Here is a 22,948-nt window from a genome sequence, read left to right on the forward strand (position 1 = left end):
GGATAAAAATGCTGACGTGGCGCGCCATAGGGCACACCTTAGGGCGCCCCACTGCTGATGCTCTTATAGGTGCGGTCTCTTAGTTAAGAGATGGAGTGAAAAGTACAGTGGAGCCCGTGAATATTTAAGAGACAGCGGATACCGGTCTCCTCCCACAGCCCTGAATTCCCGGTGTACAACTCCTCCAGCACAACGTACAACAATAATCCCAAGAAAAAAAGGCAAAAAAAATTTCGATCACACAAATTTCTGGCCATATACATGGGAATGGAGGAAGCGAAATCGAGCGCGCAATTTGGCGACGACGAAGATGAATATCAAGATGCCGTAGACGAATTCGAATTTTACGATTGCCGCGAGAATTTTTCCGATTCTATCGAATCCAATCGTGATGAATCAATCTCGGATCCTAGCCCTGTTCCAGTTGAATCCAATCTGGAAGACAAATCCCCGCCGCCAGCGGTTCTCCGCCGCCGCAGGTCTTGGTCGAGTAAAAAATCCTTCAGAGATGACACGGCGGAATCGGCGAAGCTCGGCACGCGGGAAAATGTGGACAAATACTTGAGAGAGAGAAAGGTAGCGCTTTCTCGGAAATTCGAGGGATACGAGAAGGCATTGAAGGATACGAAGCTTGCTTTGCGGAGGAATGAGATGAACGAAGAGGAATCAACGGTAACGGAAGCGCTCGAAGCAGCTCCTGGTGAAGAATTGGGCTTCAGAGGAAGTGATGATTCGGATTCGGATTTGGATTCGAATTCGGATTCGGATTCGAACCTTCTGTTAAAGCTGGCTGGTATAGTAATCAAGCCTATCACCTTCCAAATTGATTTGCTAGTCAAAATTTTTACGTTTACGATTCGATTGGCGTATTACTCGTACATGATTGTGTTTAACCCCCTGGGGCTTTTGCTGGGATTCCGAGGGTTTATAGTTCAGCAATTGAAAAACATATGGAATCTCACGTTTGGAATTGTTTCAGAATATGTGTATGAATGGTTGAAAGAGCAGCGAGCGATTTTGAAATTAGGGTTGAAATGTGGTTGGGGGTTGTTGTGGTCAGCTTATGTGTGTTCTGTATTGGTCGGATTGTTGGTGTCCGCGTTTTTGATGGGCGGAGTGTTGATAAAAATGGTGGTGGAGGAGCCGATTACTGTGACTAGGAGCTTGAATTTCGATTATTCAGAGAAGAGCCCGGTGGCATTTGTGCCGATTATGTCAAACGTGAAGATGAATCGTGACATGAGGCATTTCGTGGAGACGCCTGGGATCTTTAAGGCCACTGGATCAAGGGTCGTGCCACGGGATCATGGGGTGCAGATTACTGTGTCTCTAACGTTGCCCGAGTCTGAATACAACCAACATCTTGGGATGTTTCAGGTATGTTTTGTTTGATGTTAGTGTATTGTTCTTGTTGTGATCGAGTTTATTGGTGACTGCATTTTATTGTTAAACATGGATTGAAGTGGGATTAGTTTAATCGTATGTTGTTTATCTGCTTCCTACATGAACTGCAAGGCTGTTGGTTTTGTAATATTTGTATTTATAATCGTGTCAGGTATGCTGGTCGAGATCGTATTAAGTGAGCCTTTTGGTTTTGTATATTCAAGAAGTTTTGCTGAGAGTTTAGTACTTTTGGTTTATGTTGAGCTTTTTATGGATTGACATTATGGTAGACTGAGGTTGAGCCTATTGGTGTTGTATGTTCGAGAAGTTGTCTGTTGCGTAGATTTATCCCTATTGTTGATTTAAAAGACAAAATTGTTTGCCTCTTAAGTGGTTATATAAGTTCTTAAATTTTCTGTGGCTTTTAGATTTGTTCAGCTTTTTATGGGTTGGGATAGTGTAAAGTGAGCCTCTTGGTGTTGTAGTATGCTTGGAAAGTTATTGATCTAAGTTGAGAGTTTAGCTCTAAATTGTGTGTATGTGGTTTGAATTGGATTGCTATTTTAATTGATTAATATATCCATAGCTTTCAAGATTGGCTTGCTGCTTAGGACTTGCATTTGCATCCCTTTCTTGAGAGTTTAGCTCTAAATTTTATATGCTTCATCTATGGATGGGATATCTACAGCTTTTGGCGAACACTGCTAGGGATCTCACTTTCTATTTGTTTATTGCAAAACAGAGAAAAGAAATGATGGTTTGTCACATTCTTTTGGTCTCTACTCTCTAGGCATGCTTCCCATTAAGCTTAATGTATCGGAAGCCCTGGTGGACTTGCCCATTGTTTAACCATTCTGATAATTATGTGTGCCTCCTTGAAGGTCAGAGTCGATTTCCTTGCTGCTGATGGCCAAATTCTGGCAACATCACGACGTCCCTGCATGCTGCACTACATGAGCCAGTCGATTCGCCTCCTGCTTACTTTCCTCAAGGTCGCCCCCATTCTTACCGGCTACACAACAGAAACCCAGAACCTGAAAGTAAACTTCAAAGATTTCACCGAAGGTCAAACCCCAACCGCTTCCATAAGGGTTGTTCTTGAGCAGCGAGCTGAGTACTCACCCGGTGCTGGAGTCCCAGAAATATACAGCGCATCCTTGACCCTCGAGTCCAATCTCCCTCTCACAAAAAGGATCTTGTGGTACTGGAAGAAAACACTGTTTGTGTGGGTAAGCATGGCTGTGCTTATGATTGAGTTGGTTTTTGCTCTCCTCTGCTGCAGACCTGTCATCATCCCCAAAATAAGGCTCTGGGAAGCCGCTCCTCGAGAGGCCGCCTCTCACCACGATCTTATCCTGTGAAAGCTGATACGAGGACGGGGAACAGCAATAAAAACATGCCCGTGTGCATGTGGGGGAACGCCGTGTTGTGCGTTGTTCTTTCCTTGTTTGTACTCGACACAGCGCTGCATTTTTGTGCATATTTTTCACACCAAGTTTGTAAATACTACTAGTTAGAACATACGACCAATATTTTCTATCTTACATGTTTTATTAGATCTGAAAACTCCTCCGCTAATGTAAGAGCATATTCTAATTTCTCTATGTTTCGTTTCATCAGTTTGTTTTGTCTATTATTTGTCATATAAACGAGATTAAAGAATTGAGGGATATGGAACTAGGGGTGTACATTATACAAAAACAAACTTCAATAGACATTCAAAAGTTTATATCACCATCAAAAAAATTTGAAACTATGGCTATTGTGAGAAGTTACAACAGCTTAACATCATCACTCTTTCCCCTTTATTCTTCCCATTTAGCTTCGGTTCCGAACCTACACAAATTCGACCGTTGCAACCGAACTTAAATTTAAAAAAATGACTACTCTGTTTTTCTTCCCCCACCAAAAAAAAAACTCAAATCTTCTCCGACAAATACGCTCTCCCTCCGCCCCTAAACCCTAGAAAAAATACCATTTTCCTCGACCTCGACGAAACCCTAGTTCACTCCACCGCTACCGTGCCTCCGGAGAGGTACGATTTCGTCGTCCGCCCCGTAATCGACGAAATCCGAATTCTACGTCTTGAAAAGGCCTTTCGTTGATGAATTTTTGGGCTATTTGAGTGAAAAATTCGAGATTGTGATTTTCACAGCTGGAATTGAGGAGTATGCGTCTCTGGTTCTCGATAAGCTCGATTGGAGGAAGGCGATCTCGCATCGATTGTATCGTAATTCGTGTAGAGCTGTGGATGGGAAATTCGTGAAGGATTTGGGGGAAATAGGGAGGGAGCTGAGCAGGGAGGTGATTATCGATGATAATCCCAATTCGTATCAATTTCAGCCGGAAAATGCGATTCCGATTAGGCCGTTTGTGGATGATCTCGGCGATGAGGAGCTGAGGAAGATGATGGAGCTGTTTGAAGGCTGTGATTTGGGAGAGGATTTGGGAGAGGATTTTCTTAGGAAGAGGATTCCGAGTCTCCGACTAGGCTTTAGTGTTTAGGGTATCCACGGTAGGGACGACACTTCCCCTATACAAGCTATTTTTTTTTTGTCCTCAGCCACTTTTGATTTGTCCGCGGCCACAAAAAAAAGTTTATACCGTAATAGTGGACATTTTTTTTACCACATTTCACTTTATTTTATTTTTTGTATATTTTAATTCAATTATAATTAAAATTATCGGACTGTAAATAATTAGAAAACGAGATAATAAAATTTAAAAAAAGTATTGGGACCAAATATTTGTTGTATTATGGATACGGGAAAATTATACAACGAACATTTAAAAAAAACAAATAAAAACACCGTCACCACCTACTCCGTGGTGGAGTAGGAATCCTCCGCCTCTTCTCCACAAAAAAAAAATAACCGGACTATAATAATTAGAAAAATACACATAATTTAATTTAAAAAATTAAAACACATAATTTAAAACACATAAATTAATACACACACACTCTCTCTCTCTCTCTTCACTTCATCTTCTCCAAATTTCCGTCTATCTCTTCACTTCATCTTCCCCAAATTTTGTTTCCATAACCTGCACAAAATTAAACCTCCACAAAATTAAACCTCCATAGTTTATAGAATAAATAAATAAATAAAAACCGGCGGACCGCCGCACCGAATGGCCGCGCAGTAGACCGCCGCGCCGCTCCCCCACCGGCGCGTCCTCGGTGAATACTCGGCGATGGCCCTTTCGCCCCCTCCCAAGCGTCCACGCTGGGGCGGACGCTTTTCCCACTATTGTGGATGCCCTTATAATTTACATTTTTTAAGAGCAGCAGCAATGGCGCGGAATTCCCCGCGGAATTCTAAAAAACACCTCCTGCCACGTCATACGGACTTCCTACTGCACTGCCACGTCATAAGGAATTCCGACTGCACAGTGGCGGACATCCCCAAGGACATCCCCAAGGACTTCCCACAATTTAAAAAATTCACAAATTCACAAATTAAACAATTTGCGGAAGTAAGAAATTTACGGAATTAAATAGTCGACACGAATACGGAGAAAATGCAACCACTTTATTTAAAAAAAACATACTTCATTATAAAAAAATACATAATTACTAAAAAAATTGCATTATTAAAATAAAAACCGGCTTCTCACTCCCCGGATTCCCCGCCGCCGTCCCTACCGCCGTCACCCCCCTTGCCGTCACCGTCCGACATGTCTCTGAACCGTAAATCGCGCCGCATACTGTTGATGAGGGGTTTAAGTGACCACTTGTAATGGGGGTCGGTCGATTGGCGCCCTTCAACCATTGCACATAACAAGGTTTTATGTGCCGCGATGTAGGCGAATGAGGGGTTCTCAGGATCGTTTTGGGCGGGTGCTGCCGATTGGGCTTCGGCGGATCCGCTGGTGCTTCCCCTCGCCATCCACGACGCGGAGTTTTGCCCAACCAGGCGATGGCGGCAGGCCGACGATGTGGGTGTCGGGAACTCTGCCTCGACAGGGGGGAGTTCCGCGGAACCGGCACTGCTATTGTACTCTCCGGAGTCGCTGATCTTCGTCCGCTTCGGCCAGCCAAATTCAATACCCGCAGTGAACTTGGCCGAAGACTGCACCACAAGAAACACCGGCCAATATTTGAATTCCCCGAAGCCCAACTGAGTGTCGGGGAACTGCTGATGAGACAGGAGCTCACATCCTCGGCAGACATGCCACTGGTTGCCCAGCGGAGGTTGTTTGTGTAAATGCCGGCAAATCGGTTGAGCTGCCTCTTCAGCCGATCCCACTGTTTCCAGCATTGCTCTCCGTTGTGAGCCTTCCCCCCTGGCGGTTTGAACTGGAGGTAGCTTTGGTTAATGCGCCACCATATCCGGTCAATGTGCTCGTTCGCCCGACGTAAGGATCCTCCACTACACTGATCCACACCTTCGCCAGCGCAACGCACTCGTCCATGATCCAGACGGTCCTCCTGTTCCCGCTGGATCCCTCCCCCACCTCAGAGGCCACCTCCTCACCACTGTACATCGGGACGCCCCGTCCCCTGCCCCTCCTTCGCCCTGGCCTTCCCCTCCTCACTGTCGCCGGTGGGGGAGAATCCCGGATCGGAGAAAGCCCCAACTCCTCGAGCGAGAACGTGTCATTGCCAGTGAACTGAGTCTCGAGAGGAGAACTCGTCGGGTTGTCCGTCGACAGTAAATCCATATAGGGCCGATAGACGTTGTCCACCGGCGACCTGCCTACTCCCCCCCACAGCGACATGTGATCCCTGCATCATCTCGGGCATCATCATCCCCGACATTTGGGGCATCATTCTGGGCATCATTCCCGACATTCGGGGCATCATCCCCGGCATTCCGACACTCGCCCCGGGCATCTGGGGCATCATCTCATACCAATGCGGGTACATGTTGTAGTACCCAGACATCATTCCCGATGGAATTTGAGATTGGGGCATCATCCCTGGCATTCCGGCACTCCTGCCGACGGGAAAATAAGGCGCCGGTGACTCGCTAGTGGCAGGGGAATCGCTATCGTGGTGCTCCATTGTTCTTCGAAAGAAAGATATTTTTAGAAAGAGAGATACTCGCTAATACAAGTGGTGCGAATGAAATGAAGTTCAACGGGACGTATTTATAGAAATTAAAAAATATATTTAATGCAATAAACAGGAATTCCGCACGGACGTCCGTGGGAGTCAACGCAATGGCGGACGTCCGCGCGGCGTCGCGACGGAATTCAGCGTAAACGCCGCGGAACTGCGGTGTCCTCGACGGAATTACGTATCCATGCATACCATGCACAATGGCGGACGTCCGCCGCGGAATTCCGGCACGACGGTCGGAATTCTATCGGGACAGGCGCCATTGCTGATGCTCTAAGATGAATTTGTTGATTTTTTGGGGGTTGATTGGTTTCGGGGTTTTGATTAATTGAACGTATTGTGTTCGATTTGATGTTTTAATTTCAATTTTTCGTGTATTATAAATCGAATCAAAGATTGTTTCACGATATTTCATTTAAATTGTAGGAGTAACTATATACTTATTTTTTTAACCAGGATCAAATGCCAAATTGAAATAGAGCTCATTGTGCCCAAAAATGAGAACAGAAAGAAGAGAGGAAAGAATGAACATTATTTGATGTTTTAATTTCAATTTGACACTTAGTATTATACTATATCGAATTAGAGTACGATATTTTATTTTTAAGTTGTAGGAGTATATATATCCAAGATGAAGTACAAAATTGAAAGAATGTTCATTGTGCCGAAAAACGAGATCAGAAAAAAGAGAAGAGATTGAGAATTCAAACACAGACTTGTAAGAGCATTAACAATGGGGCGCCCTATGGCGCGCCACGTCAGCAGTTTTATCCTCCTACCTCCCCACCTGCAGTGGGGCGCCCTAAGGCGCGCCACATCATCATTTTATTGTTTTGTTTAATTAATTTACTGTTTTCAAATAACAAGTAATGAGTAAATAAAAAACGGTCTAAATAACAAACGGCGATGTTTTAATAAAAAAAAGTTACATCATTGAACTAATAAAAAAAAAACTAAGTCGGACCAATTCCCAACTTCCGACGCAGCTCATCGAGTAACGCCCGGAGATATTCGGCTTCGTCGGGGTCGGTACACTTCTTGAGGGCCCTGTGCGTCTGCAACATCGTCCTTGCCATCGACGCTGTTGCTAACGACTCAAACGCGGTGGCCGTCTGGGTCGGGAGCTCTACCGGGACCGGAGCTTGGGTTGCAGTGGTCGACGATGAGGTCGCGGTCGCCTTCCCCTTGGTCTTCGCAGCCTTGATGCCGGGAGGACGCCGGAAGGACACCGGTGTGCCGGAACTCCCTTCATCCACGTACGTCCGGTTGAGGTCAACCGGGTGGTTGCCGCTGCCGCTGCTCGTGTAATCACCAGCTTCAGTGGTCTTCGTCCTCTTCGGCGCACCAGTGTGCAGAATTCCACCTTGGAACTTTTGCTTGTCCCTCAAGAGCGCCCAGATGGCCTCGTGCTTGAAGTCGCCGTACATCGACCGGTACGACAACATCGCTTTAGCGCGCACGTCGCTCGCGCTCGCGCTCTCGCCGCTCCCCTGTGACCGCGTGAACTTCTCGAACTCCGCCGCGTACAAGTTCACTTGCTTCTTGACTTGATCCCAGTGCTTGCGGAGTTGCTCACGCTTGCGCTTGTACGCGGTCAGCGGCTTCACCGAATTGTAGAGGTCCGTGATGTGTTCCCAGTACGCGATCTGTCGCTGGTTGTTCGCGAATATCGGATCTTCCGATATATCTACCCAACACCAGGCCAAGGTGAGAGTTTCGTCGTCGTTGTAGTTCGTACGACCGGGGGCGTACTCATCGCAATCACCGGGAGGCGGCAACTTCTGCGCCCGCTGTCGGTTCCGCTTCTTTCTGGCTGGGGCGGAAGCGGTCGCGGCGGGGTCGGGATCGGCCGCTGCGGTTGGGCGGTGTGGAGACGGCTCCATGTCAGACAACCCATACGATTCCGTACTGAAATCGGGATCGTAATGGGCGTTGGTGTCGAACGAACGATAATCGTCGGGTTCTGTACCCGGCCAATGCGCCCCTGCGCTAAACGTAGGACTATTGGGGCTTGAATCCATTTCGTAGTAATTATGTAATTGTAAGTTTCGAAAATGAAATCGAGTGAAATGAAATATTACAAATGAACGGTATTTATAAAAAACGAAACCGCGTGCCATCGTCCGCGGTTGATCGTCCGCGACCTCCACAATGGCGCGGACGATGGCCATCGTCCGCAGCCATCGTCCGCGACAGCCGCAATTGTTCGGACGATGGCGCGGACGATGACCATCGTCAGCGCCCTATGGCGCGCAATGGGTGCGGACGATGGATGGCGCGGACGATGCGCGCCATTGGGCGTGCCATCGTCCGCCCATTACGGATGCCGGATGCCCTAAATGGATTTTCCACTACCAATCTTTTAAAAAATACAAAAGCATATCACAAACATATTCAAAATTGATACTCTGTTAATGTTGATAATTTTGCCATTCATAATACTATTAATTTATCATTTGTTTTATTAACTAACTTTTCCATTAATATTATGTTATATTATAAACATGTCATTTCTTGATTTGATCCGAATATGAACCAATAGACATCACAATAATTGTATGTCAAATAATAATTAGTCGACAAAGATCTGAAATAATAAAAAGACAAAATTATAAGCCTAATACATCACAATAATTGTATCTCAGATAAAAAAAAGCAATTAAAATCTAGAGGTGTGATCAAATAGGATAGGAAATACTACATTTAAGCCCAGAGAGAAGCCTACAAGAATATTTATGTAGCCCAATATGCAGTTTAAAAACAGAAAATAGTGTACAATATTGTAAGTTAAACCTTCGCGTTATTAGCACGACGCTCTAACCAATTGAGCTAATAGGCCAACTGTTATTAATTCGTTATTTTTATACTACGAAGAAACATAAAAGCATATTGCTTCTCTTGTGATGTTTTTTTAAATTCGACAATTCGCTACAAGCAAAGATACACTTACACAGTTTGTCCATGTATACATCACATCCTCTCGCCACCTACTATCTTTTTGAAGTCACAAGCACCATCACCTTTACCAATTCTTGATAATTTGATGTCTAGTGCACATGACTCATGACTTATTTGCTTTGACACCCATTTATATGTGCATACATTTAATGAAATCTTGAGACTACAACTTTCTACTACTTCCACTTTAATTCAATGACACCTTTGAAGCTCCAACTTTTTTACTAGTGCTCACCAAATCTTCTAATTTCAGCCATTTCAATTTTCAATAGTATTTATGGCTTCAGATTTTATAAAACAATGCCCAAACATATGATCCTTACAAAATGATGTTTTCCCAATTCAATACAAAATTGTTACTCATACTACTTACCATCACTTCCTCAATTTTGAATCATAGCTCTACATAAAATAAGAGTCCATTTTCCATTCATATAAGTAAATTACCAACAAACTAACTATCCTAACACTACAATCAACCAATCTTTTTTATTTTTATGTGAGAGACAATCTAGCAACAGCCGTTTATGTCTCAAAAGACGTCCTAGCACAATTCACCTAACAATAAAAATACGATACATTCTTCATTCTTGAGGGATCAACTCCTAATTCCGAGCTCGACCCAAACCTGTCTGAATACGCTAATGATCAAATTATGATATTCGTCGGAATTATACGTCAAATAACAAGCCAACAATTCCTCGAGATCATCAGGATGCCCTATCCCCTTCTCCCGAATCATGTCAATCATGGAATCCTTGAAATCTCGATGCGGATCGAGCGACATCTCGACCACCGCAAAGCCATCAAAAACTGTGTTCCCCTCCACCACCCGCTCCTTCGGAACCCTCTTCTTGGCCTTTGTCCTCGATTTACGTATCTCCTCGAGGGCCCTGATCTTGCACTCGGTTCTCGGGGAGTACGCCTTGATGGCCCTAACCTTTTCCCTTGTTCTTCTCACCCGGGCCTCGGTTTTAGGTTCGGGTTTGACCTTTATGTTCCTGAACCGGCTCGTGTCCACCCGACAGTTTCTAGAATCTTCGGATTCCTTTGGAGGAAGCTCTGTCTCTCCTCCAATTTTATACCTTCTCCTTTCTCTGTCTCTCATCCGCTTTATATCCGAAACCATCTCAGTGAAATTCTTCCTGGGAGGCTCAGCCGATCCGAGCTTGTTGGAGCCGGAAAACACGTCGGGATCTAGCCAGATGGGGTTGATACTCTGCCGCGGCTGGATTCCGTCGTAGCTGAAGGAGATTCTCCAGTACCTGTCGTCTTTGTTCATGCTGTAGAATCTTCCTTCTGTATAGAATGACGAGGAGCCCGGAGAGGGAAAATCGCGATTCTTGGTGTTTTTGGATGAATTTCGCTTGAATTTGGAGATGACGCGAGTGAACAGAGATGGGGATTTCTTTCTCGACCACTTCATTTTTGTTAGATGGGAATGGATTAAATAATGAGTGAGGGGGATAATATAGTTAGATTGATTAAAGAGGTTGGATTGATTTGAGAGGGAAAGAGATTTTCATTTGGAAACATTTTCAAATGGAATTTCCATTTTTTCGATTTTTTTTCTAGTAATTTCAATATTAAATGTGATCTAGGTCGATTAATGTGGTATTGTATTTTGGATTCTGTTCTATAAAAAAATTAGTCTACGATCAAGAGTCAGATTTGGTATACGTATAATTGTGATCCGGCCAATTTGAATTCTTTCATGATCAATTTGATCATTACTACCCTTAAATTAGTAAATAAATAATAATGCACATAAAGCATCTCTCTAACTATGTTGCCAAATAAGAAGAAAAAAAAAGTAAAATAACATTTAGGAAAAAGAATAATTTGACCTATTTCATAGTACTCTTTTATGTACTACAGTACCTCGTATTTATGAGACATTGTTGTTTCCATTTCTATGCATTAAGACATGGACTGTATAATTGCTTGTAATTACCAAATTATGCATCTTTGCCACCTGTTTTTGTGACATGCTTTAAGGTTTGATACTGACAATGCTATAATTGTAACATTATTACCAAACTTCTGTTTGGAATTTGTGGGTTGGTTGGTTGTATTCACTTTCCCACATGGGTAGGAAGTCTGTTCTAACAAATTAACATCATAGCACATTGTGTTACAGCTTCGGCACAGCCCAATTCGGGTAAACAAAAAATGATAGTACTAGTTGATTCGATGTAAATTGAAAATCAAATTTACTTGAACATTTCATATCAATTAAAAATGATGTCAAATTGTTCATATTACTTTTATCCTGGGTATGTTTGATAGCCCAAGTTGGAAATCCAAGAGAAGAAACCAAATCAGAAAATTAACTAAATTATGGAATGTATTTCTTGATTTTTAAGTTTTTAAAATTCACCACATGTTTGATACACCGCGAGAGAATGGGATATCCATTGTGTATACATTATGGAACTTAATTTTTTTTTTATCGCCGTAGTCCAAGAAATATACTCCCTCTGTCCGTGAAAAATAGGGCACTTTGTGAATGACACAAGTTTTAATTTAAAATTGATAATGTAAGAGAGAAGGAAAAAAATAAGAGAGAAGTAGTGTTAGTGGAATGTGATATCCATATTATTAGTAAGAGAAAATGGGGAAAAAGTAAGAGAATTTGTTGAAAACTTTCATTTCTTAAATGTACCATATTTTTCGTGGACAACCAAAAATGGCAAATGTGTCCTATTTTTTTGGACGGATGGATAATATAATTTCTCTGCATTTCTTCTTCCCCAGTAGCAGCTCGAAGAGTCCGGACGAAATTTTCACAAATAGGTTCTGCAGTGTCTACAATTCCCCCAATGGAGAAATAGAGTTCTTCAACGAAGCAGAAAACCTTCAATTGTGCCAATAAATCATCCAGAGAATAGGGCTGCACCAAACCTTCAATCGTTTTTTGTAAACATGAAACAAGGTTCAACCATGACAGTCCAGTAAAAAACGAGCCCAAAAAACACAAATTGGAGTCTTGAAATTAGGGTTTACCTGCAATGTTTGTAATTCCACCAATTGACAGAAATAGAGTTCCTCAAAGATGCAGAAACATAATCGATTGCATGAATAAATCTTCTAGAGTGGTGCTGCACAAAAACAGGAAGCCAATTTAGTGAGATAAATTCGTGGTAATTGAAATTGATGTCGTTAACTCGTGTGGTGTGGTGCTGCCTCCATTTCCGAAAATCAGAGAGAAAAAGGGAAGAGAGGGTGCAGTGGTGCTGCAATTCAGACGGAAAATCAAAGAGCAAAAGGGAAGAGAAGATTGTGATGCTGCAGATCTGAACGAAATCAAAGAGAAGAAGGGAAGTGAAAGATGGAAGAGAAACAACGATTGAGTATGATATTAGAAGGCATTTTTGATTCTTGATTGGAAGGCATTTTCGTTTCCTGATTTACAAATGGAGGCTGGAAAATAAACCTCCCTCGCAGCATCGATAAGTTTCCTCAGAAACACTGGTATACACTCGTGGGCCTTTGCGGGCCGGGTTAATTCGCGGGCTTCTTCTCCATAATCCAATAAGTATCAAATAGTGGTAAAGATGAGAACATAAGACATTATCTAACTCAAGTGTTCTATTTTCCAACAAATACTTCTGCTTCTTTATTCACTTTGAAAACTCAATTGAAGATGTTGATTGACAAATATTTAAGTTTTTTGCGCTTCATCAAAAACCCATTAACCATATCAAAATTCTTATCTATTAGGGCACCTTTGTTTGGTTAGAAAGTAAAGTTGTTAAGGAAAATGATTACCAGGATTATGATTTCTAGGATTGTGATTTATGATTCCTTGGAATATGATTACAAAGAATATGATTGATGAGAAATATTATTATTGTGTTTGGAAACATGGTAGGATTTTAAGACTATAATTTTCAAATTTTGAAATAAAAATTTATGAAATTTAGCAATGAATGATTCACACGCATAATGAAACTAAAAAACAAAGACGATCAGTTATATTGTGATTCTATGTATTGAAAACAAATTTAAAGATTGTGATCAATTTTAATCCTTTAGATTATCTTCTCCACTTTATAGAGAAGACTGAGAAAGAGATCGGAGGAAATAAAATATGTTCCACAGAAAGAGAGAGGCGACAGATTTTAGAGTGAAAGAGGGAGGCGATAGACATGAGAGAGAGAGAGAGAGAGTTTTGAGCGATTTGAGAGAGAGATGGGTGAGAGATTTGAGGAGTGGAAGATAACCGTTTTTGGGAAAAAGAATAATTGGGTTTACCAAAGAATCCTGAAATTACTACATAACTCTCCCTAATTTTAGGGATCAGTTTCCTTTCCTTATTTTCATAAAATTTCACCAAAGATGAAAATTTAATAATTGGGAATTATATTACTTTCTATATTTTCACCAAACACTAAAATTTAATACTAGAATCAAATTACTTTCCCGATGCACAATCCATGTCAAACAAACATGGCCTTAGTGGCAGGTGGATTCTAAGTAGAGGGTTCGTTGGAGATTTGGAAGGCAGGATTGACAGGATTTGAAGTTCATACTTTATTGTTCAAATTTTTAAAGTTACCAGATTGACCAAAATTTAATCATATTGCAACTGTTTTTTTATATTATGATGGGAAGTGACCAAAATTTAATGAGAAAAAAATACTATAAATTTCTAGTTCATATTCATCAGCCAATGTAGAGAAAGAAATGTATACTAAAAACGTTGTTGCACTTTCGCTTTAGTTAAACAACCCCTTTCCATGATATTAAGTGAAGTACAATGCACAAATATGGCATCTTTCCTAATCCTATGTACAAAGCAAGCGCCTATTTTTACTTCCGGTTTGAGAATTCTTCCTCTGTCAAGAATGTGAAACGGAGGGGGGAATACGAATTACAAAAATACTACTCCCTCCGTCCAAAATTTAAAGAACCCTTTTGACATTTTGGTTTGTCCACGATTTATAGAACCATTTACTTTATTCTACTTTTAGTATACGGATCTCACATCCCACCAACTTTTTAGACTTATAGTCCAATATAAAACTAATATTTTAAATGGATTCCACATTCCACACACTTTCTCCCTTTACTTTTCTTCACAAAGTCAAACAATTTGTTAAAACTCGTGCCAAGTCAAACTGGTTCTTTAAATGGTGGACCGAAGGAGCAGCAAATATTAGTCTCATAAAAATATTGGGAGTTAAATAAATATTGGCTTACAAGTTTTTTTTATTCGTAAAGGATATTAATCATTTAAATCATAAAATTTGGTCAGATTCTAATTAATTTCATGGCATTTGAAAATGAAATATTATATCACGAAGTTTGAATTTTTTTTAGTTATCCTATACGTTATATGTATACAAAACGATGCCTTTTGATGATACTTAACATGATACTACTAATGTTTAATTAAAATAAGTTTTTATTATTTTAATTAAAGTACGCTGTTTTATGCACGTGTAAGATAATTGGCGAAATTGATATTTCATGAACAAATTTCGTAATTTAAATAACTATTATTGTAAAAGTAAGTGATGAGTCTTTTATAAATATTAAGTGTAAATAATGTTAAAATAGAAGACCATACCCTATAATGAAAACACCACACTTTTGTGAGAAAAATGACAATCAAACCACACTCTTTATGATATATGGGTATGTTTAAAAATGATCATATGGATAGTTCTTGACAAAAAAGCAACAATTATATCAAAACGATTATTAAGTTGTTAGTAATTCTTTACGTCTCTGTTTTCGCTCTTTAATGGTCACTACAACTGTTTCTCCTTCCATAATCTTATCATCCAATTAATCTCAAACATTACATTTATCACCATATATTTGCAAGAGAATAATTCAGGAAAAGCAAATGTTCATTACTATATATTGATAAAATATTTGAATTTGGACAAATATTAGTATTATTTACTCCTACTAATTATATTTAATATTGTTGTTGTAGATATTTTCAATTGAACTTGAATAGAAATGAGTCATTTGAATAGGTGAAAAAGTGATCTGAGTGTATTAACTGAAGAGAAAAAGTTATCAAAAATAGAAATGTGTCATTTTGATTGGGACAAAACTAAAAAGGAAAGTGTGACATCTTAGTTGGAATGAAGGGAGTATATCGTTTTTACTGAACAAAGGATTTGGATCAAATTCAATTCCGTAAAATTCCAATTCCAATTTCATGTACCGAATGGACCCTTACATATTGTGATAAAATTGATACAAAATTCTACAAGTTTGATATTACAAACTTCTGCCATATCAAATCTGTACACTAAGCTGGGCCCCCCCTTCCCCTATATCTCCCTCTAAGCTACTCCCTACTCCTTGATATGTATTGTTCAGAAAGTATATTTGTAGCTCAAGTCATGACATTTGTTGTCGGCATCATTTTGGCATTACTTTGAAATCAAGAATGCCTATATATTCCTGCTTTTAAATACTCCTTACAAATTGCCTTTATCCCTTTCTTTGGAGTTACAAAATGTAGAAAATTAGCACATCAGCATTAGTTCAGCTGCCATTTCATATTCAGTGATGATAATTTCTGGTGGAAAGGGATGATTTTGGATAATGATTTTTGTTCAAACTTCCAACCTAATCAATTCTAGGAAAACAACTGGAGATACCAACTACTTTGGAGCAGGAAATGCTAAGCCTCTATTACGCTACAAAAAATCAAATTCACTAACCATTTTGACTGATCAAAATACTTCAACAAACTGCATTTCTTGATAAAGAAGAGGCTGTGAAGATGGAAACGTACATATAAACTCGAAGAGACTAGGCGATTTTCTTCGCTTTGCAACATGGCTCTTGCTGCAGTCTTGATCCTTGTCTCTCTTTCAAGGGTCGTTTCTTTGAGTGTTCAAGGTGGGGAGGTATCTGCAGTCGGGGATTCGGGCATGAGAAGAGACGGCCTAAGAGTGGCGATAGAGTCGTGGAATCAATGCAACGAGGTCGGAGAGGAAGCACCTAACATGGGAAGCCCAAGAGCAGCTGATTGCTTTGACATGTACAAAGCTTCTCCCCAACAAGGTCGGTTTCCTTCTCCATCTTCTTCAAAATTTCGATTTCCCTAAATTCGAATTGTAAACGAAGTCCCATTTAGCAAAAGCTAAACAGATTCAAACATAATCAAGTTTCCATTCTGCAGGAGAAGATCAGTGCTCACTCTGCAGCAGAGTGCCCTACGTGCTCGTGCACCGTGTAACGGAGGAGGAAAACCGGCTGGGAATAGGGCAGCTGTTTCTCGGAGTCGATCAAGATTCACTCACAAATGTGGACCTATATGCAGCTGAGAAAGAGCTCTATTTAGGGAGTAAATGTCAAGTGGAAGACATACCTAATCCATGGCAGTTTTGGATGATCATGCTGAAAAACGGCAACATGGATAATGGATACGTACGCTGTTAAATGCCCCAAAAACGGGCAAAAAGTAGGCCCTTACGGACCCGATAGCCAGTTTCCTTGCTTCGGAAAAGGCTGCATGAACCAACCATCCATCTATCATGACTACACCTCGTTGCAAGGGCCTAACCGGACTCAACTGAAAGGCCGTTTCTACGGCTCATGGGACTTGGATTCTGATCCTAGCAAAGGGATGGAAGGCGGCAACTTTTCTTATCATTCAGTTACATGGGAGAAGGAGGTTGGGGAAGGAGGCTGGATCTTTCACCACGTTGTACGAACGTCGTCCAAGTACCCCTGGCTGATGCTTTATCTGAGAGCCGACGCAACCACTGGATTCTCCGGTGGCTACCACTACCCTACAAGGGGAATGATGAAGATAGTAAGTTCAATAATATAGTCATCATCTGATTTCATCTGCTTTCTCAAACCTAAAAAACCTCGAATGCAGATACCAGAATCACCTGATTTTGTAGTGAGGTTCACTCTGAATGTGATCAGCGGCGGAGGGCCGAGCAGCCAGTTCTACTTGCTGGACATCAGCAGTTGCTGGAAGAACAACGGCCAGCCATGCGACGGGGACACGACCACGGACGCGACGCGCTACAACGAGATGATCTTGAATCCGGACACACCTTCATGGTGCCGTCCGGATGACTTCAAGCTCTGCCCACCATACCACACTTTCCCAAACGGCAGCACTGTGCACCGCTCCGATGCTCCTCGTTTCCTCTAAGAGGCGTATCACCTGTACTGTGCGCCAGGGAACGCAGAGCATGCAGAAACACCCAACACTATGTGTGATCCTTTTAGTAACCCTCAGGCACAGGAGATTCTTCAGATTCTGCCTCATTCCGTTTGGGGTGACTATGGCTATCCGACGAGGAGAGGGGAGGGGTGGACCGGAGACTCCAGAAGTTGGGAGCTCAACACCGGGAGGCTCTCGGGATCCCATTACTTTTACCAGGATCCGGGCACTGCACCTGCAGGCTGCAAGAAGGCAATGGATGTCCATAGATTTGGGAACTGAGATTTTTAAAGCTCCCAATCAAGTAGCAGAATGGACTGTCACTGATTTTGACATTCTTGTACCCGAATATAGTAAGTGAGAGCTCAACACAACTGTGTTAAGATCATTATTTCAGATTCAGTTTTCTTGAACAGCATGAGCAAACTGTAGGACACACAATTCGTGCGTGTTGGGTCGTAGTCAAGTCAACAAGAAAATTATAAAGATTATGCACAAACACGATCCATTATGAATCTGCTCGGTATAAACACGTACTCAACATGATTTTTCCAGACACGAAGTGACAATTTCGTGTCAGGATCTAAAATTACCAGCCCTAATATTTGTGACAAAAAACAGTGGAACCACATAACTATTCAACTTCAGTTTATTCATAATTCATATCTGAATCAAAAAAATGATGAGTTTTACAAATTTACATAGGTAAGAAAACAAGTACTACCGCATTACAAATTCACAGGCGATGAGAATGCTATAACACGGGAACAGAAATGGACATAGGCATCGAAACATCACCAGCAAAGCTTGTTGCATCTCTTGCCACAGCCGAGTTCCCATCAAGGGCGTATCCGACTCCTAACCCCTCGAGATGCAGGCGCGCGTTTTCCGACCTCTGGAACACCCTAGCTAGCGACGCAGCTTTTCTCCGAGCGCGTTTGGTCCCTGTAGACAGCAGCGTCTGCAGCAACCCGGCCAGAGCCGGAGCCTTTAGAACCCTCTCCATGGTAGCCGCTCCACCACTCCTACACAGCTCGAGCAACGCAGCCACGACATTCTCTTTCCCCCTCGGCGTGCCCCATCTCATCATTCCTATCAGCCCCGCCACTGCTCTTTCCTCGGATGCCACTGCCGCAGCCCCTAACGGCTGGCGAACTATGAGAGCCAGTGCACCCGCTGCTTCCTCAGATACAACCTCGGATACTAGCGCCTCAACTAGGGTTGCCACTGCACCAGAATCTATCATCCTCGAGCAGTTCTCGTTGTGTGTTGATAGATTGAACAGAGCTGTTACTGCATCCTTTTTCCCTCTTTCTGTTCCCTCTCTCAAGAGCCCGGCTAGGGCTTCGATTGCCCATTCTTGCTGAGCTATTGCCTTCTTGTAGTCGTGGACAGCCGAGAGACTGAACAGAGTGGCCGCAGCATTCTCCCTCGCCTCCACTGTGTGCCCATATCTCAAAACCTCAACAATGGCTGCCAAACACCCTTCCACCTCCATGATCAAGCATTTATTTCTATAAAAAATTGACAAATTCAACAAAGCCGTGACCGAATTCTCCTGCGCCAACGTGTCCTCGGACGAAAGCAGCCTCTTTAAAAGAGGAATGGCGCCAAGCTCAGCAATGCAAGCCCGATTCGCCTTCCCAGCCTTTGCCAGAAACCTAATCTCCATAGATGCAATAGCCTTGGCTCTTGGCGTCCCATTAGCCAGTTCCTCGACAAGCAGATGAGCAGTCACTTTAGTCGCCTCAACCACAGCCCTACTCATGGATGCAGCTAGGGCACACTCGGAGGGGTAATCTGAGTTCTCTGGTAAATCACATGGTATGTCATTCGCCATACACCATTGCATGATCAAGTTCCTCAGAGCCAGGTTAGCCACGAGCTTCGTGTGAACAAGCATCTGTCCCGTCTTCGGGCACGTGAAGTGCCCTTCCTGCATCCATCTTGCAATGAAGGAACGCTCATATGTTTGTCCTGTGGACACGATCACCGGATCCCTCATCAAATCCAAGGACACCGGGCAGCAGAAATCCTTAGGGATCGCGATAAACTTATCTGCAATCTTCTTACTGTTATCTCCTAACTCGCCCTCCTCCTCGAATCTAAACAGCAAGAACCTACAATACCTAATTAGAGCAACAAATCCATTCAAAACAGAGGCTGTAGGCTCAATATCAACATCATGATTCACTATCTGCTCCTCCAAGAACTCAATCTCATTTCTACAACTTTCCACATCACAAATTCTCAATTTCTCTACAAAGAATGAATGCAGTGCAGCTCTCTCAGGAACCCTTCCATTCTCAAATTCATTCAAGAAATAAAATAGCTTTAACCTCAACAAATCATCGTTTTTATCGATGAAGAATCTCGACTTTCTCGACTGCCTACACAGCAATTCAAAATGCTCCTTAACATCTTCAGATAAATTGATCTCACACAAAGGGAACACATCCAAAAGGGTGGAGATTTCCTGATTCAAATCATGGAAATTGCCAGAAATGAAATGGTTTTGAAGCAACAGCCACAGTTTGCTCGACTCTTTTACATAATCAATTAAGATTTTACACCTGTAAAGTAGGAGGTACAACTCTTTCAAGCACATAAACAATGTAGAAGCAGGTGCTGAGAATCCCACCTCGTGGAAAGCATCCAACAACACTGAAATCACCTGAATTTTCCGAATTAAATTCCTGCTATTTTTTACCTGAAAAAAGATCGCCTTTTTATCAAACGAAACCAGCAACTCCGCGGCAATCGCGCGCAAAATCCCGAAAATTGCGCCGTTGCTGACCTCCACCGGCGCCAGTAACGCGTCCAGCGAGGGCGATCGCCGCCTCCTCAACGACGAGAATATATCCGCAGAAGCCATGTCACAAATTATTTAGCCAGAAAGGGAAACAAGGAGTAGCTGAGGAATTTCTACAAATAGTTGGTGGGGATCCGAAATTGAACAAATTGAATATGGGTTTTACAAATGATGGTTGTTTGATTTCCGTCTACGCTTTTTATGGGTAAATAAGAAGACAAGTTGATACGGAATCCGCGTGGGGAGAAGATGAAGGAGAAAGGATGTTGGTGCTGTGTGTCTTTGATTATGAATGATGGATTGACTGAACTTTCCATTGTCAATACGGCAATAGGATTTTCTTGTTCGAAATTTGATATTGACTTGGAATTTCCATTGCAGACTGATATGAGGAGACTTCGTTGTAACTTGGTCTGACAATGCGGGGCCATAAGAGCATCCGCAGCGGTGGCGGTTGGCGCCACCGCCGTCCGTGCCAGCGGCAAGGCGAAGAACCGCCGCCGCTGCAACCGCGCCGCTGGCACGGCGCTGCTCGATGTATCGAGCACGTCCGTGCCAGCGGACGCACACGTGTCACTCTCCCATTCGCCAACGGCATAGCCGTTGGTTTCAAACAATTTTTTATTTTTTTTAAAAAAAATCGGTTTTTTTATTAAAAAAACCGATAAAAAATAAATAAAAAAAAAATTTCACTTCCCCAAAAAATTATATCCGTTTATAACCGTTTTTCCCCACTTTTTAATTTTTTTTTATTTTTTTTACCCCAAAAATACACACTTTCATCTATAAATACCCTCAATTTCACTCCCAAAAATTCACACTTTCACTACACAATTCTCATCATCATTCTCTCATCTCCATTCTCATCTTCAATCTCTCATATCCATTTTCATCTTCCTCTCACACCCTACAACACCACTATGTCCGGTAACGACGACAACCCAAGCGGCTCTCACGGTTGGAACCCCGAATGGTTCGGTTCGCAACCGTTTCCTAGTCCGGAAACGGAATATTCGGCCCCTCCTCTCACCCAAGATTCGGGCGTTCCGAGTGGCTACCGGCCATACCCAATCGACGATCAAGGTGCCTCCGATGGGCGCTACGGGTGGACACCGGAGCCTAGGCCTCGCGCCCCTTCCCAAATGCCGAATCCTCCATCTCGCGCCGGTGTCCGCACACCGTACTCACCGGCGGAGATGGAAAGATTGTTCAAGGCGTACTTGGAAATCTCCGAAGATGCGGTGGTTGGAACGAACCAATCCGGCGATCACTTTTGGTGGCGCGTCTCTAGCCGGTACAATGCACACCGGCCGCCGGGAACGATCGAGCGCAACGAGAGTATGGTGCGCAACTGCATCGGCCGAGCCAACGAAGAAATTGGCAAGTTCAACGGCTATTTCATCCAGGAGTCCCGGAATGCCGGGAGCGGCCAAAGCGAGGTCGACATCATCACCGCCTCGCTGAGCACCTACCAATCCATGAACGGTAAGTCGTTCAAATATCTTAACGTTTGGCAGGAGACGCGGACGCACCCGAAGTATAAGGGAGGCATAACATCCTCCTCTAGCGGCTCCTCCAAACGCTCACGGTCGGTAGCACTATCCGACTCCGGCTCGGAAGAAGTGGCTAGCCAACTCGCCGGAGCTAACTTGGGTAGCCCCGATGCCGGACCAAGCGGTTCCCGACGCCGACCGCAAGGTAGGAAGAAGGCGGCGGCCGAACGACGTCGCGCCGCGACTCCATCTGCCCCTGCTCCCGAACCCGCACCCTATGTTCCACCTCCACCCCCGAACAACTCGTTGTGGGCCCTTTTGGCCCAACTCAATATGGCCGATAGGTCAACTATGACCCCCACGCAACTTCAAACGCACGAGTCCATGATATTGGGTCTCCAAAAACAATTGGGGTTGGTGCCGCCGGATGCGTAGTCTTCCTCGGGTTATATTAGCCAATAATTATGTAATTTTTAATTTTTAGGAGTTTAATTATGTAATTTTTAATTTTTAGTATTTTAATTATGTAATTTTTAATTTTTAGGATTTTAATTATGTCTTTTTATTTTATTTGTAATTTGTAATTTTTATTGTGGTTTTTTTAATGAATTTTAGTATTATGAAAATGTTGTTGTGTAATTGAATTTTATATTAATTGTGCTCGTCCTTGCGGAAGAGCACAGTTGTGGGTGTTGTGCTCTTGCCAGAGAGCAGGCATGAATAGTACCGCCCGGGCCCACAACCGTGCCGCTGGCAAGAGCACGGTTGTGGATGCTCTAAGCCTATCACTATTTTTAAATTTTCTGAGATTAGTCGCATTTTTAATATATCTAATTTAATATTTATGTCAATTTATTTTTCTGAGGTGCCCAAGGTTTACTGTTTCGGTGGTTAATCGCGAAACTGTAACCGGCGGTTACGGTTCCGAACCGGAACCGTGAGAATTTATCCGAACTGAAACTGTCATTTTTTGAACTGTGGTTCGGTTCAAGTTCGAAGATTTTCGAACCGAAACCGTGCAGAAATCGCCGGTTCCGGATAGTTCCAAACCGGAACCACGGAAAACCGCCTGAAAACCG

At 42.7% G+C, this 22,948-nt stretch overlaps 3 protein-coding genes and 2 pseudogenes across 3 annotated transcripts; 3 read left to right on the forward strand and 2 right to left on the reverse strand.

The window, feature by feature from the left end:
- Positions 1-209: 209 nt before the first annotated feature.
- On the forward strand, positions 210-2,999 carry LOC121802147 (seipin-2-like). The gene is made up of 2 exons (XM_042201731.1): positions 210-1,377; positions 2,265-2,999. The coding sequence occupies exons 1-2, from the start codon at positions 262-264 to the stop codon at positions 2,742-2,744; spliced, it is 1,596 nt and encodes a 531-aa protein (XP_042057665.1). The 5' UTR covers positions 210-261; the 3' UTR covers positions 2,745-2,999.
- A 139-nt stretch (positions 3,000-3,138) lies between these two features.
- On the forward strand, positions 3,139-3,994 carry LOC121803749 (annotated as a pseudogene).
- Positions 3,995-10,004: 6,010 nt separating this feature from the next.
- On the reverse strand, positions 10,005-10,832 carry LOC121803751 (transcription repressor OFP4-like). Its single transcript, XM_042203365.1, has one exon. It carries the CDS (start codon positions 10,830-10,832, stop codon positions 10,005-10,007), a length of 828 nt encoding a protein of 275 aa, XP_042059299.1.
- Positions 10,833-15,720: 4,888 nt separating this feature from the next.
- Positions 15,721-17,977, forward strand: LOC121804601 (annotated as a pseudogene).
- Positions 17,978-18,199: 222 nt separating this feature from the next.
- LOC121804600 (U-box domain-containing protein 17-like) lies at positions 18,200-20,751 on the reverse strand. Its single transcript, XM_042204205.1, has one exon. It carries the CDS (start codon positions 20,437-20,439, stop codon positions 18,319-18,321), a length of 2,121 nt encoding a protein of 706 aa, XP_042060139.1. The 5' UTR covers positions 20,440-20,751; the 3' UTR covers positions 18,200-18,318.
- Positions 20,752-22,948: the final 2,197 nt, after the last annotated feature.

The sequence above is a fragment of the Salvia splendens genome, chromosome 5, assembly GCF_004379255.2.
Source record: "Salvia splendens isolate huo1 chromosome 5, SspV2, whole genome shotgun sequence".
Lineage (NCBI taxonomy): Eukaryota > Viridiplantae > Streptophyta > Magnoliopsida > Lamiales > Lamiaceae > Salvia > Salvia splendens.

Coding starts and splice junctions, on each gene's coding strand:
- LOC121803751 (XM_042203365.1), bottom strand. CDS start 10,832: ATGAAGTGGTCGAGAAAGAAATCCCCATCTCTGTTCACTCGCGTCATC.
- LOC121802147 (XM_042201731.1), top strand. CDS start 262: ATGGGAATGGAGGAAGCGAAATCGAGCGCGCAATTTGGCGACGACGAA. Junction 1,378..2,264: donor AACATCTTGGGATGTTTCAG/GTATGTTTTGTT, acceptor GCCTCCTTGAAG/GTCAGAGTCGATTTCCTTGC.
- LOC121804600 (XM_042204205.1), bottom strand. CDS start 20,439: ATGGCTTCTGCGGATATATTCTCGTCGTTGAGGAGGCGGCGATCGCCC.